The sequence below is a fragment of the Pipistrellus kuhlii genome, unplaced genomic scaffold (genome assembly GCF_014108245.1).
Source record: "Pipistrellus kuhlii isolate mPipKuh1 unplaced genomic scaffold, mPipKuh1.p scaffold_m20_p_25, whole genome shotgun sequence".
Taxonomy (NCBI): domain Eukaryota; kingdom Metazoa; phylum Chordata; class Mammalia; order Chiroptera; family Vespertilionidae; genus Pipistrellus; species Pipistrellus kuhlii.
The window spans coordinates 4,559,582-4,574,913 of NW_023425524.1; the positions used below are offsets into that span (position 1 = coordinate 4,559,582).

Here is a 15,332-nt window from a genome sequence, read left to right on the forward strand (position 1 = left end):
AAAAAAAAAAACATGAAAAGAAAACAAATGAATTAATTAATTCAAGATTTATTGTTACTTAAAACACAATTACTTAAATCATTAATCTGGCGATTTCAGAAGGTAAAATGGAAGATTCTGAATCCAATGCTCCTAGATTCATTCCCACTGTGAATAGATAAGCCTAGTGATTAGGTGTGGAATCTGTACCCTTCTGGTATTCTATAACTCAGTGAGGGTGCTAAGGACCCTATTTATCTCTCTCCCTCCTCCCACTCCTCTCTCTCTCTCTCTCCGTCCCTCCCTCCCTCTCTCTCTCCCCTTTCTCTTTTTGTATTTATAAACTTGAATACAATTTTTGAATATAAACTGACAGTGTGTTTGGAATTTATAAGGATAGGTACCTTTTTTAGCCCTTAAGGGTGACAAGAAAGAGAAAAAAAAGAGTGACTTGTTTAGTTGTCATTCATTGAGTCTATTCAGGTGTCTGTCCCTGATTTAGTAAAAGTTTCAAAAATCTTTGCCTCCTGTTACAATCAGGAGGACCAAAGAAGGCCTGTATATACGTTTCTTAAGAGAATTTTATGCACCATTTTTTACGTTGGGAACAAAAGTAGCAAATAAATTTGAATTTTATGTGAAATATAGCTGTTTGTGAAGGATTTATATTTTGATGACTGGGATAATATATAAGCCAGTGGAATATTCCAGCATTTGACAATTAAAATATTGGCTATGCTTAAGTTCCATGTGGGAAATAATGGGACCCCAAAACACATTTTGAGTGAATTCACTGTAATTCACTCAAAATCACACATTTACCTGGATCTAACTAGGCTCTGAAAACAATTAAGCTTGCTTGATGATTATAATATAAATTGAATATTCACTTACAGCTTATCTTTGATTCTTATTCTTTCTTTCTCTCTATACAGGCACACATAGATACACCATTAATTTTCAAAAATTACACATTCATGTGGTCCAGCACCAAGAAGCTTTATTTGCCTAATTTTTAGTGTCTAACACCAAATATAAAATTTACCTTTTTGGACCCTTAAGCAGGGCTAGGCAATGAGTTTCTAGGATGAAACATGGAAATCAGAATTATTTGTGACTTAGCTCAAATTGCTGAAAATGCTTTTCAAAGCACTGACATTTATTTCCCTGGTCTTGAGAAGGCTTTTAAACCCCTCAAACATAGTTTCTTATACAGAAACTAAACATTTGCTGTTGCTTTTTTTTTTAACATTATTTCCCCCCCTGGTTTGATTTCAGGGTATTTGCTCAGAGAAGGTTTTAAGAAAATCGGTCTTATTCCCTTGTGCTATTCATCATTTTATTTTTAAAAATTGATCTGAGAGAGAAAGAAACATCCATCTGTTGTGCCACTTATTTATATATTTATTGGTTTGATTCTCGTACGTGCCCTGACCAGGGATCGAACCCACAACCTTGGTATATTGGGATGATGCTCTAACGAACTAAAGTACCCGACCAGGGCTCATCATTTCTCTTAAAATAAAAGCAACTATACTAAGGCTTTAAAATAAATATTTCCCACAGTTTTCAGCACGCAATTTCTATGCGTAATTCTTAACTAAATTCAGGCTTTTATTAATCCAATGTGACCTGGAATTTCTGCGTTAACAGCACAATGTGGAATTGGGCTTATTCTCTTTGGCTGCAGATAAAGCCATCATCTTGAAAATGGCTCTTTCTGACAAAAAGGTGTTCTTTTGAAATAAAGTCTTATTCACTACATTCCTCTTAGAGTTAATGCGAATTTTAGTGCCTCTAATTTTAGATTGAAGTGAAGTCTAGAATAAAATCCACCGGCTGACAATTGAATTTATAGATAGTTGTGAATATTTCAGGCTTGAATAATAGAGCTATAGAATCTCCGAGACAGAGAGGGAGAGAATTAAGACCCGCTGTGGTTCTCGCGGATAATGTAATGGTGCCGAGGAAGTGTTCAGTGTAATGAGCTAAGGAGTCATTAGGAGTCAGCTGTGCTCTCTTAGAGATTTTGTTTAGGCCTCGCTACCACCCTGGAGAGGGGGCCGAACAGGGACTACCCTCCCCCCGCCCCCCAAGCCAGTGTGCTGTCTCCTACAGCCCCTTTTTGCTCATGGTTGAGCTGAGGATGGAATAGCTTTCCATTTTTAAGAAATCAGTCCACACCTTTAAAATGTCTGTTGGCATCAGACATGGCTGCCCTGGGCTTTGGAGTCAGACCTGAGGTTGGGGGTTAAATCTGGTTCTGTTTTGTGAAGTGCTCAGCTAGTGCCTGGCACCTTACAAGCACTTGATACATGGCAATGTGGCTATTATGATTTTAATTGGGCAAAAGATGTACATGCAGGAGGTTGTTCATGTCTGAAAAGAACCATGGACCACTTAAAATAATTAAAATTAAAGTAATACATTAAGCCCAGCTGGTTTGGCTCAGTGGTTGAGCATCCACCCATGAACCAGGAGGTTACATTTTGATTCCTATTCAGGGCACATGCCTGGGTTGTGTGGAGGAAGCAGCCAATCAATGATTCTCTCTCTTCATTGATGTTTCTGTCTCTCTCTCCCTCTCCCTTCCTCTCTGAAATCAATAAAAATATAGTTAAAAAAAAAAAAAAAAGACTTGGTGTTGGCGGGCAGTTTTGAAAGAGTTAATTGTCATAGCTGTGAGAAATTCAGAGCCGGAGAGAGGAGAGGGAACAGCCATGTTTTAATACCCTAATAACTTCCAACTCTGGTCTCAGATCGTAATGTATGTGCGAAGAGTCCAGTAATTATAAGGTAATGAGTGGAGTGTGGTGGGGTAAGCACTCTAAATTAAAAGGGATTTGCAGGGCTGTTGTAAGTCAGCGCCGACCCGCTTTCTTTCAAACGTTGACTCGAGGAAAAGTGCTTTGCCCCGAGTGCTTGCGGGGAGCCAGGAGAGCGAGCTATTAATTACAGCGCTCGTTAGCAGTGACGGCACAGGCCGCAGATGCAGGGGGAGCGGGCACCATGCAGGCTGGTGAGGGGGCTGTTCTTCCTTCTGGTTCTTGTGAAAGGACAACATAAGTGGGTAGGCAGCAATCAAGGTCTTTGGGGGGGGGGCTTCTCTCTCCTATGTGCTATTCTTATGTCCTCATCCTGCAGAATGCAATGTCCAAGGTGCGAGATATATATATATAGGCAAATGCTTGCTCTTGAGATGGTCTTCTTGGGATAGTAAACATTTCCTGATAGAAAATTCTATATTTTTGTTCACTTTATTATTATTTTTGTCTTTGTAAATCCCCACCCAAGGATATTTTTTCATTGAGTTTTAGAGAGAGTGGAAGGGAAAGGGGGAGATAGAGAGAGAGAGAAACATTGATGTGAGCGAGACACATCGGTTGGTTGCCTCCCGTGCATTCCCCTACTAGGATGGTCTGCAACAGAGATATGTGCCCTTGACTGGGAACCAAACCTGTCAGTCTGCAGGCCAATGTTCTCTTCACTGAGCTATCCTGTCTAGGGCATATTTTTGTTCACTTTAGAGTAACAGAACAGTGGGGGAGGGGTGTGGAGGAGAGCATGAAATCTGTGCAGTGATCAAACATGACTGGATTTATAGTGAAGGAGATAATTGCATTCATTTGGCTGCTCCCCCAAATTCTGGCGAGTGACCATTACTCTGTGGGATTCCCATAAATCAACTTTCCACTGGGAAGCAATTATCTAAGTCCCTTTCTCAACTGTCACCTCTCCTTCCTATAGTGGGCTCTCCGAAGGTTCACAGGGACTTTGCTAAAAGGGGTTTTGCACTATGACTGAGCCGGGAGAAAATAGGACCCATTATATCTTTTCATCTAATTACCTTTTCAGAAACTGGATCGCTTATGGGCCCAGCTAAGGAAGATGGGCAGGGTGTTCCTTTTAGATAAGAGAGTTTGTAGCCATAGATGTCCACATTTGTTTTCGGGAGGTTTCATGTTAAAAGACAAAAAATGGGGACAAAAGGGGACCATCACAAATCTTTCCCCCCCCCCCATCACAAAAGTTGATACTTTCTTATTTTGCTGAATATACAGTATCAGATTTATGGATGTGGGCATAGGTATATAATAGGCTCAAATGGTATTTACTGATTCATCACTCCAACAGTGGCACATCACAAAAACACACAAACATATTTATTCATCAGTGCTGGTCATCATTTCACTAATATTTGTGGGCTCCAGGAAGCAACCCTTAAACATCAGCTAAAATTTTATACTTGATGTCTTTCTACAGTGGTTCATGTCTGTGAAATAGAACCATTTGGATAAAGAAGCAAAGTGACTGAGGATATGTTTTCTACATGTCTTAGATCAATAAAAAACAAAACAAAAAACAGCTATGCTCATGGAAGAGGGCTGACAAATACCAATTACAGAGCCACAGACTCATCAGTTTAGTCTTGACAATGAAATTTTGGTTCTATTCATAAGAAAATGGTTGCAGGATCGGACAGTGGGAGGGAAAAGTAGAGTGAAAATACATGCGGTTTTAGACATGATTCGGACTCTGCAGATCACTCCTCTTCCATGGTACATTTAGTCTAGAGAGTTGATTTAGCTCTTGTCTGTTGTTCGCCAAGAGAAAGGTACAGTTAAAGGAATTGGACCCATTAGACATTTTGTTCATGTGCTGCCTAGGCATTTATATGTAGCCCTGTCATGGCCTTATGCTGATTCCCTTCCTGTAGAACAGGAGGTATTGACTAGAGAATGAATGATGGGAAATCTCTAGGTCTTACAAGGGGCAATGTCTTTAAGATTTGAATTCTTTGTTTTTCCTCCTTTTATTCTTCTCTTTCACTTTCTCTATTTCCTTTTTTAATCTTCTCTTTGCTTCTGCCTCTTTTGGTGGCTGTATTTGACTCTCTTTCCTTCTCTTTCTCCCTCCCTCTCTCTCTCTCTCCCTGAATCCCAGGCTTCTCTGCAGAATGTCAAACAAAGATCGACACATTGATTCCAGCTGTTCGTCCTTCATCAAGACGGAACCCTCCAGTCCGGCCTCCCTGACGGACAGCGTCAACCACCACAGCCCAGGTGGCTCCTCGGACGCCAGCGGGAGCTACAGTTCAACCATGAATGGCCACCAGAACGGACTTGACTCGCCACCTCTCTACCCTTCCGCCCCCATCCTCGGAGGCAGTGGGCCTGTCAGGAAACTGTATGACGACTGCTCCAGCACCATTGTGGAAGACCCCCAGACCAAGTGTGAATACATGCTCAACTCCATGCCCAAGAGACTGTGTTTGGTGTGCGGGGACATCGCCTCTGGGTACCACTACGGGGTCGCGTCGTGTGAAGCCTGCAAGGCGTTCTTTAAGAGGACGATCCAAGGTTAGTGTGGCATCTGGGGATCTCTTGCCCTCTTCCAACCTCATGTGACGGTTGGTCGGTTGGTTTCCCTAGTTCTTATCCTCATTCATCAAGTTTCATTGTCTCAGTTCTATCTTTTTTTAAAAATAATATGTTTTTATTGATTTCAAAGAGGGAGAGTGAGAGAGAGAAACATCAATGATCAGAGAGAATCATTGATCTGCCTCCTATACACCCCTTATTGGGTATCCAGCCCACAACTCTGGGCATGTGCCCCAACAAGGAGTCAAACCATGATCTCCTGGGTCATAGGTCAGTGCTCAGCTACTGAGCAACACGAGCTAGGCTGGAAACATCACTTTAGCCTATTTATAAAACTGCAAAAGTCTGTAATGAAGCATACTTCCGGTCTTTGGGTCCTAACCAGTCATTGTCCACCGTGTTAGAATACTGAGGCCAAAGCCAGTTTGGCTCAGTGGATAGAGCATCAGCCTGCGGACTGAAGGGTCCTAGGTTTGATTCGGGTCAAGGACATGTTTCTTGGTTGTGGCAAATCCCCAGTAGGAGGTATGCAGGAGGCAGCTGATCGATGTTTCTCTCTCATCCATGTTTCTAAATCTCTGTCCCTTTCCCTTCCTCTCTTAAAAAAATCAATAAAATATATTTAAATAAAAAAAAGAATACTGAGGTCACATTAGCTAAAATTTAAATGTTGGTGATTTGATTTTGTTAACTTAGAATACACAGCTCTGGATCCAGTACATAAAGATAAGCAAATATTTTGGGATAAATCAACAAATACTGTGTATTATGATGTATGAAGGAAGTTCTCAGTATGAAAAACATTCCCACTTTCTCAACAAATACGGGTGTTCCCCCAAAATGTATACACACTTTAATATCTGGTAGCTCAGTTTTGAAAATGAAATGTATTTTAATAAACGCTGCCTTTATAATTATTAAAAGTGTGTGTATACATTATTTTGGGACATCCTATATTTTCTGAGAACCTACTGTGTGCCAGGCCACTTGCTGGCTGGACTTTTATTTTTTTATCTACCTTATTTTCCGGTGTATAAGACGACCCCCTAATTTTTATAGTTAAAACATAGGTTTAGGCCTATATTCGCTGTATAAGACTACCCCCCACTTCCGAGGCAACACCAGTTCTTTTTTTAATAGACCGCCTCTCTGACTCTGGCCAATCTGAGCAGGCTTTTTATTAGAACATAGTGTCGTCTTTTACGCCGGAAAATACGGTACATTTTATTACAATGTTGTTTCCAAAGGTTGATGGGTTGGGGTTAAATTCCTCAAACAAATGACTTGAGAGAAAGCTGGGCATTTGAACCAATTTCCCGAGAGTTGTTTAAACAAATCAACTAGCTTTGCTATTATTAGCTCTGCAGCAGCTACTGAGCAATCCCTGGGCTAAAGCAGTGGGAATTCTGGGCCTGTTCTTCCCTCGGATGCTGAAACGCGACCAGGAGCCTCGCTGAGCAGGGCCCGGGCTGATCTTGGCATTGATGTATTGATATATGCTGAGCTCCGCTCCATATTGGAGCGAGCAACTTGCAAGGGTTCCGAGCAGGAGACAGAGATGTCACTGTCCAGATTAGCACTCTGGGCTTGCCCAACTGGCTGTGCTTGAGTTGGCAGCTGGGCGCACTGGGTGAGGCCACGCGGCTAGCTCTCTCGGCAGGTGACTGGCCATGGTCCTTACTTAGCCCCAGAGAGGCAGTGAGGCACATGAAGGGATTAAATTGTGAAAGTATAATATAATAATTAGGGCAATAATGATAAGGAAGATGGGAACTGCCACTCCTTTCTGCGGCCAAACAGCGATGGCATTTGAACTCCTAAGATGTTGAAGGTGCCCGAATCTCTCCTATCATCATGGATTATTATTATTATTTTTTTTAATTCTCACTCAAGGGTATATTCCATTCATTTTTAGAGAGAGTGGAAGAGAGAGGAGAAGACAGAGAGAAACATGGATGCGAGAGAAACATATCGATTAGTTGCCTCCTGCATGAGCCACAACCAGGGCCTCTCCAGGGAGGAGCCTGCAACTCAGGAACATGCCCTTGACCAGAATCAAACCCGGGACCCTTTGGCCCACAGTCCGACATTCTATTCACTGAGCCAAACCACCTAGGGCTTATCATGGATTCTTATCCAGATTCTGAAATGGCCATAGAATCTATTGTCGAGCCTTCAGGCAGGATTTCAGCCAAACCACCTTTGACGTCTCATAGCCTCTCTCTTCCCTCCTTTAAAAAGCTCCAGAGAAGGAGACAGGCTTATGCAAGATGCCTCTAAGACCAAGTCTTCCCACGCTCTCGCAGCCCTTGTGGCCTCGGCGTTATGTAAGCGGGTTTCTACTCTCATTGACTTGGCCAAGGGACGTATACACCCAAAGGCCTTGTCACAGGGCCTGGTTCCTCCTTAGGGTCCTTCTCTCTCGTTGCAGCCATTTATTTCCGAGGTTAGTTATATGATATTTAATGCTATACATTTTAAAAGCTGGGGAAGATACTTCTTACATTGAGAGCCCAAAGAACGTTTATCCAGAGCACTTCTTGAGAAAAGTAACGGGAATTGTTCTTTTCAAAGCTGGATGTGATATTCTTGCTGTGAAAGGCAATTCATTATAGATTTCAGGGAAAGTCAACCAGAAAGGCACATTTTATTTATTGGCTGTTTTCAAGTTATCATTGGACAACGATTGAATTAGGTCAGCACGTAGCTAGGTAAAAATCAAGGTGCATTTTTTTGTTTCTTTGTTTTTTCTGTTAACCAAACGTTGTTTAGAAGACTTTGACAGTTCTAACCTATCATCCAACAGGGTTACAATAGAGGCAACGATTTCAACGTTATTTTCCTAGAGTTATTAAATTATTCTGATTTTTTTTTCCTAATTCTAGTTTTGTAGTTTGGGCTTAAACTCATAAATGAATGGAAGTTTTTTGTTTTTGTTTTTGATCTTTGGGAACCTTGTTACGGAGGCACAAGAAGAAAAATACCTTTATATAAAAAAAAAATCACACATTTCATTATTTAATACACAAAACCTTAACCTCCCTGAAGTTTTTATTTCTCTATAAGAATATGGAAAGTGCCTGGCAGGCATGGCTCAGTGGTTGAACATGGACCTATGAACCAGGAGTTCACAGTTTGATTCCCTGTCAGGGCACATCATTGATGTTTCTCTCTCCCTCTCTCTCTCCCTTCTTCTCTGAAATCAATAAGAATATATTTTTAAAAGATTAGGCATTTGCCTGCAAGTTATATGCTATGGGCAAGTTAAAGGCTATGGGCATGGCCTGTGGGATTGATGCCCCTGACTTTTTTTTTTTTTATATTTTATTGAATTTTTACAGAGAGGAAGGGAGAGAGATAGAGAGCCAGAAACGTTGATGAGAGAGAAACATCGACCAGCCGCCTCCTGCACACCTCCTATCAGAGATGTGCCCGCAACCAACGTACATGCCCTTGACCAGAATCGAACCCAGGACCTTTCAGTCCGCAGACCGATGCTCTACCACTGAGTCAAACCGGTTTTGGTGCCCCTGACTTCTTTTCACATGAATTGCTGACTTTCTCTTGAACAGGGCATATTCCTGGAGTCTCATTCCTAGACGTTACTTTTTCTTTGCCATCAGAGCTGATTTGGTCTTAGAATAGAATATTCACAGCACAAAAGGATATAAGTACTTACACATTATCTGTTACAGCATATGAATTTCCCAAGGAAACATAATAAATTAACTTCTATTTAACTTAGTTTTCAGAGAAAGTAATTAGCCTGGTTTGTACATGGAAGGTTTAAATCTCTAACATGTTCTAAAATTTAAGATCCAAAATATGATGGTAATGCATCAATTGACTCGAAGAATCTCAGTGATTTATAAGGGCAGATGCAATACTCAATTAAATATTGAGGTAATGTTTTAAAAAAAATATTGTCTAGAATTTATTTGCTCTAACTCAGAGCTTGCTTTAGATGGAAGTCTGACGTTTTCATGTTTTTGTGTGTGTGTTTTTCTGGCATCGGATGCCAGTTATGTCTGGTTTTTCTTTTGTTTTTGAAATGCATTAATGTTGCTAAATTATGAATGAGAACTATTATTCTACTCCTGCTATTTTAACAGCTATCTTCAGTGTTTACTTCAACAGTAAAATTGAGTATTGCAGACTTACTTTGTTGGCAGAGAATGTAAAATATGTGAACGGAAATAGCATAATTTCAGTTTTATTTTTTAGTTTTAACTTAACAGACCCACTTCTTGGAATCAATGAGTGCTTTTAAAAAAACACCTTACTGCCTTTTACAATGGCTACACCGTTTTCTGTCTCACCAACAAGGGTCCAACTTCTCTGCACCCTCTCTAGAATTTACCATGCCTATTTTTCTTCCTCCTCTCCCTCTTCCTTGTTCTCCTCTTGAGTTTAATATAATGCCTTTGTTGTACCTGTAATAGATGAAGAGTGTGTTCATTTATCATCACAGTAATTGATCTGTTAGTTTTTATTTCTTTTTTATTTCATTTTTTATTAAGGTATTATATGTGTACATATCTTACCAGCTCCCCCCCCCACCAACTCCCATACATGCCCTCCCTCCCCAGAGTTTTACGTCCATTGGTTATGCTTATATGCATGCATGTCCTTCGGTTGATCTCTTATCTTCCCCACCCCTCCCTCACCTACTTGCTATAATTTGACAGTCTGTTTGTTGCTTTACTGTCTCTGTTACTTTTTAGAATGTGCCACACATGTTGGGCTGTCACTTCTCTGTGCCTGAAGTTTCACATCTACAAATAATGTAGTGATATGATGAGGCCTGTGCTCTGACCTGGCCTCGTCTACTTTAAAAGCTTTTGAAGTATCTGATAATTTTAGAATTAATTTTTCTAGTGAGGTTTTTAGTCCATGGACAATTTTTTTTATTCACTTTTTCAACATAGTGAATTACAAGAATGTTCCCAAAGTTGTGGTTTAATGAAAGTAAAAGGTTTATAAAGAGGAGGTGGACAGAAGTTAAGTCTTAACACTATTTTGTGTTTTTATACACCATTTTCAGAAATCTCCTACATATGAAGTTTGAGAGTTCAACTCTTTAGTAAACCAGTTTTCTGTCTCAGTTCTCTGGATGTTATCCATTAACCCTCATTTTGCCACTGGATTTTTAGTTGTTAGTTTCAGCGATGGGGAATGTCTGGCCTGTGGGCCATATAAGGCCCTCGAAATCATGTGCTCTGGCCCTGACAAGACATTAGTTAATTAAATGTTTGCCCAAATATAGCAGGCTAACGTTGTAAGGCAATCATTTTGTATGGCCCTTGAATGATGTTATAAATATCCAATGGCCCTTGGAATAAAAGGAATAAATGTACACATAGAAACGTTTTATATCCGAAGGTAGTGGCTGCATGATACTTACTTACCATTTCTTTCTTTCATCAAGTGTATTTTTTAACAATCTCCCAACCCCATTTTTTTATAGTCATATGTTTTAAAAGAAATATAAGCAAACTCATATCAGAATGTTAAAAATTTATAAGCAGGAAAGCAATATTGAAAAGTTGATGGTGAATACTGAGCACAACACATTTTTATTTTGGAGGTGGGGGAGGTAGGATTAGCTCAGGTATAATGCCTTTCTTGTGACAGATCATCTTTGAGGTCTTTTATTAAGACTCCTGTGATAGGATCCCTACACTATAGCAATTCAAAAATAAAGAAAGCCCTGCTGGTGTGGCTCAGTGGTTGAGCTTCAACCCATGAACCAAGAGGTCTCCGATTCGATTCCTGGTCAGGGCACATCCCCAGTGGAGGTGGTGCAGGAGACTGCCAGTCTGTTTCTCCCTCATTGATGTTTCCATCTCTCTCTCCCTCTCCCTTCGTTTCTCTCTAAAAATAAATAAAACATTAAAAAAAAATGAAGATGAAGAGACTGTACACATCACGAAGGGAAAACCCCACATTGCAGGACCACAGTGTCCTGTGCAAGAAGATAGCATTCTGCCAAAGCTGAACACATTGCATTCCTGTGGAACTTGAGAGACCTTTATTTCTCCATCATTTTCAGCAGCTAGTGTGTTTTTATTACACTCACGATTCTCTTTGAAATGCATTCCAGAGCTTGCCTTCCTGGTGGCAGATTATTATTTTCTTCTATCATGCACAGTAGCATTATTTTGGGATCTTTAAGTTATATTGTTTACAACCGGACACCTGTTGCTTTGGCGACAGGTTTGTTTGGTTTCTGTGCAGCTACCCTGCCACAGACCACGGTGGTGCCGAGATAAGTTGAGGGATTTCTTTCTGAGGTGTTGAGAGATGCCATTCTCTTAAAAGCAACCCTATCCTCTCCCACAGCTGCCCCTGCTCCGTAAGTCTGACAACAGCCAAAGACAATGCCAATACCCATCCTCACCCTGCCTTGCCAACATCACAACTTCCTTTCCAACCATCAGCAATAGCAACACAAAGCTGCCTCTCAGAGGAGAGGAATCCCATTTTCTGTGTCTGTTCCAGGCAGCACTCAATGACTTTCAAAAGCTTAGAGCTGGGCAGCATTGCATCATAGTTCAGAGCATGGATTGTATTTAGTTTTAAATTTTTTTCAATGACAGAGGACATTCCATATTATTTTATGTTAGTTTTAGGTATACAGCACAGTGGTTAGACAATCATATACTTTAAAAGATATATTTTTGATTGTTTTCAAAGAGGAAGGAAGGAGAGTTAGAAACATCAATGATGAGAGATAATCAATGATTGGCTGTCTCCCGCATGCCTCCTACTGGGGAAGGAGCACGCAACCTGGGCATGTGTCCCTGACCTGAATCGGACCAAGGACCCTTAAGTCTGCAGGCTGATGCTCTCTCCACTGAGCCAAACAAGCTAGGGCAACAATCATATACTTTGCAAAGGCCGCCCCCCCCCCCCCCGGTATTTCTAGTTCCCACCTGACACCATATGTAGTTATGACAGTGTTACTGACAATCTTCTCTAGGCTGTACTTTACCAATACCCATGATTGCTTTGTCCTGCCAATCCCTTCACCTTTGACATCAAATCCTATTGCCCCTCCCCTGTGGCAAGTATCAGTCAAGAGCACAGACTTGGCATCCAGTGTGACTGGGTTAAAATCCTGCTCAGGCACTTGCTAACCATGCGATGCTGGGTGAGTTACCTCCTGTCTCAGTGCCTTAATTCTCTCATCTGCAGAATGGGGGTTCAGCGATGTGAAGTACATAGAGGAATGCCTGGCACTTTAATGCTTATTCTAGGTATTGACAAATAAGTTTTAATGGGGGCATTTAAGGATTATTAGACTGGATATCAGGGTATTTGAGTTTTAGTCTTTCCTGCAATTAATTAGCCCATATCTTTGTAAAGATGGTCAGGTGTAAGTGAGTACATATTTGTCCATGTTTCTATGTGGTCTGCAAAAAGCCAAGGGGCAGAACCAACTGGAATGTAGGATCTCTTTGAAGCTTAATATCTTATAAATCTGTGTTGCTTTTTGCCAAAACCACCATTGGTGGATTGTTTTGAGTTCTATTATGTGTAATTGACTATGCTTAATTTTTAAAATTAATAATGTAGTGTAGCCCTAGCTGGTTTGGCTCAGTGGGTAGAGTGTCAGCCTGTGGACTGAAGGGTCCTGGGTTGGATTCCAGGCAACAGCATGTGCCTTGGTTGTAGGTTCCATCCCTAGGTCTGTTTGGGACACAAGTGGGGGGCAACCAATCAAAGTGTTTCTCTCACATCAATGTTTCTCTCTTTCTCTGTCTCTCCCCATTTTTTCCACTTTCTCTAAAAATCAATGGGAAAATATTCTTGGGTGAGGATTAACCCCCCTCCCCATAAAAATCACTCAATTTACATGCACATTGCAATCCCAACTATAGAAAGTATTCTTTTATATGTGTGTGTTTTTAATTTATTATTATTTTTTAATTTAAAATTTTTATTGTTTAATCTATTACATATGTCTTCTTTTTCCCTCATTGATCTCTCACCAGTTGTTCCCACCCCCCCATGTGTGTGTTTTGTTTTGTTTGTTTTTAATTTCCAGTGGTATTAAAGTAACTAGAAACAAAGCATTGAAAGCAAGTAAGAGAAGGAGAGAAGGGGAAGAGACCTGTGTGTGGACAAACCTTCACTACCATAGACAGAGGGCTTTGCTCCTTTTTGTTTTTTTTATTTGGGCGTTTAAAACAAAAATACGACAGATTATTGCAATGCTCGGTAATTGTGTACTCGGGCAAATCCCATTATTTTTAAATCACAATTGTTTTACTGTTGGAAAACAATTGGATAATCCCCATTTGGAACGTCCTGCGGGCCATTGCCACCCTTTTGGTTCTGCTAATAAAATTAAAATAATTGGGGGAGATACGAGGCTGCTTTCAAACATGTCTGCACCTGGGACCAGGGGCTCCCTCCCAGGAACCACAGGGGGCCTTATGGGTGAGCCCTGGGAGTCGGGAGACGAGACTTGACATATACTTTTATTTTGAGAATCCAGGCTAATTTACATCCCTCTGCCCGTTCACTGCCAAACTGTAAAAGTCCATTAAGTGACTGAAAGGAAGTCACAAATTACTCACGGGCACTCAGGGTTGGAGCGGAGCTTTGCATCCACCCTGTTATTCCCCTAGCCAGCTAGCTGCGAGCTTCTATTAGGCAGTGAGAAAATTATGCTGCAGCACACTAATTGTACAAAAGAGTCTGAAATAAGGAACCAGGGCCCAGGACTTTCTGAGACATCGCCAGGAGATATGTTATACCTGGTTCCATCATTCTTATCAGCCGGCTTAAAAGCCCACAGCTTCCAGGCCTAGCCAGTCTGGCTCAGTGGATAGAGCATTGGCCTGTGATTTGAAGAGTCCTGGGTTCGATGGTTGTCAAGGACAGGTACATTGGTTGCAGACTTTTTTCTGGCTCAAACCCTGGTCAGGGCACATGCAGGAGGTAACCGATCAATGTGTTTCTCTCACATTGATGTTTCTCTGTGTCTTTCCCTCTCTCTTCTACTCTCTCTAAAATCAGTGGAAAAATATCCTACAGTGAGGATTAAATCAAACAAAGAAAAAACCCCTACACCTTCCAGGTTGAATGGTTCCCTCTCAGCACAGCTCACTCCCCAGCTCCTGACAAAACTGGGAAAACCCCCCTCCTGTCATCAGGAGCTGCCCAGTTGGGTCCCTGTTGCCAATGGACAAATGCTTCCCACATCAGAGCAAACAATAATACAGGACATCTCCTTGTGTGAAATGAGAAGCCTGGGCAGTAGACAGTGATTTCCGCCTCATCCTGAGTGTCCTTCTAGGGTTAGCGTTGCAGGCGCCCACAGTTGCCCTTGAAAATATTATTGTCTTGTTTTCCTTTCCATGAACCAAAGAAAACAAGGACCCTGTGGAGATCGTGGGTCTTCCGGGAGCCGTGACTTTGAGCCATTACCAAAATAATGTAGATGGGACGTGCTTACCCTGGGTCTTGGGGCAGCGCTCTTTTTTTGATAAATGCTTTCTTTATTGAGTGGTAAAAGCACCAGGCAAGGGTTTTCAAGGGCAGCAGCTCTGTAGAGTCTCAGATGCATCAAAGACTTGGTTGGGTGGTGATCATAGCCAGCAACAAGGAACCTAGCAACTCATGGGGAGGGCTCAGACATGAGAGAGGTTTCCCTCCAGCAAGTAAGTTCCTTAGCATGACGCTGCTTTGTTTTTCTCCAGATGTAAACCAAGGTGTTACTTAGTGAAATCAAGGTCATTGTCCATGAATGTGAAGACATTTATTGAAACAGGACACTTGGCTGAAGGATACCTGGTTTCACTGTAAACAATATCTCTGCATTTAAGCTGAAACTATATGTTTTGGACAACAATCAGGGCCTCACTGTATTTTTTCATCTATTCACAGTAAAATTCTGTTTTCTTTTTAATATATTTGTATTGATTTCAGAGAGGAAGGGAGAAGGACAGAGAGATAAAAACA

The 15,332-nt window shown here is 41.2% G+C and overlaps 1 protein-coding gene across 7 annotated transcripts in view; it reads left to right on the forward strand.

Moving 5' to 3' along the window:
- Positions 1-15,332, forward strand: part of ESRRG (estrogen related receptor gamma) — a 444,044-nt gene that overhangs the window by 312,507 nt on the left and 116,205 nt on the right. For 6 of the 7 annotated variants that reach the window (XM_036453512.2, XM_036453514.2, XM_036453510.2 and 3 more), the window contains one exon: positions 4,924-5,339. In XM_036453512.2, coding sequence (XP_036309405.1) covers positions 4,937-5,339 — 403 coding nt within the window. In that variant the 5' untranslated portion in view covers positions 4,924-4,936. Of the gene's footprint in view, positions 1-2,215; positions 2,223-4,923; positions 5,340-15,332 lie in introns of all 7 variants that reach the window. The other variant, XM_036453509.2, reaches the window with a different exon arrangement.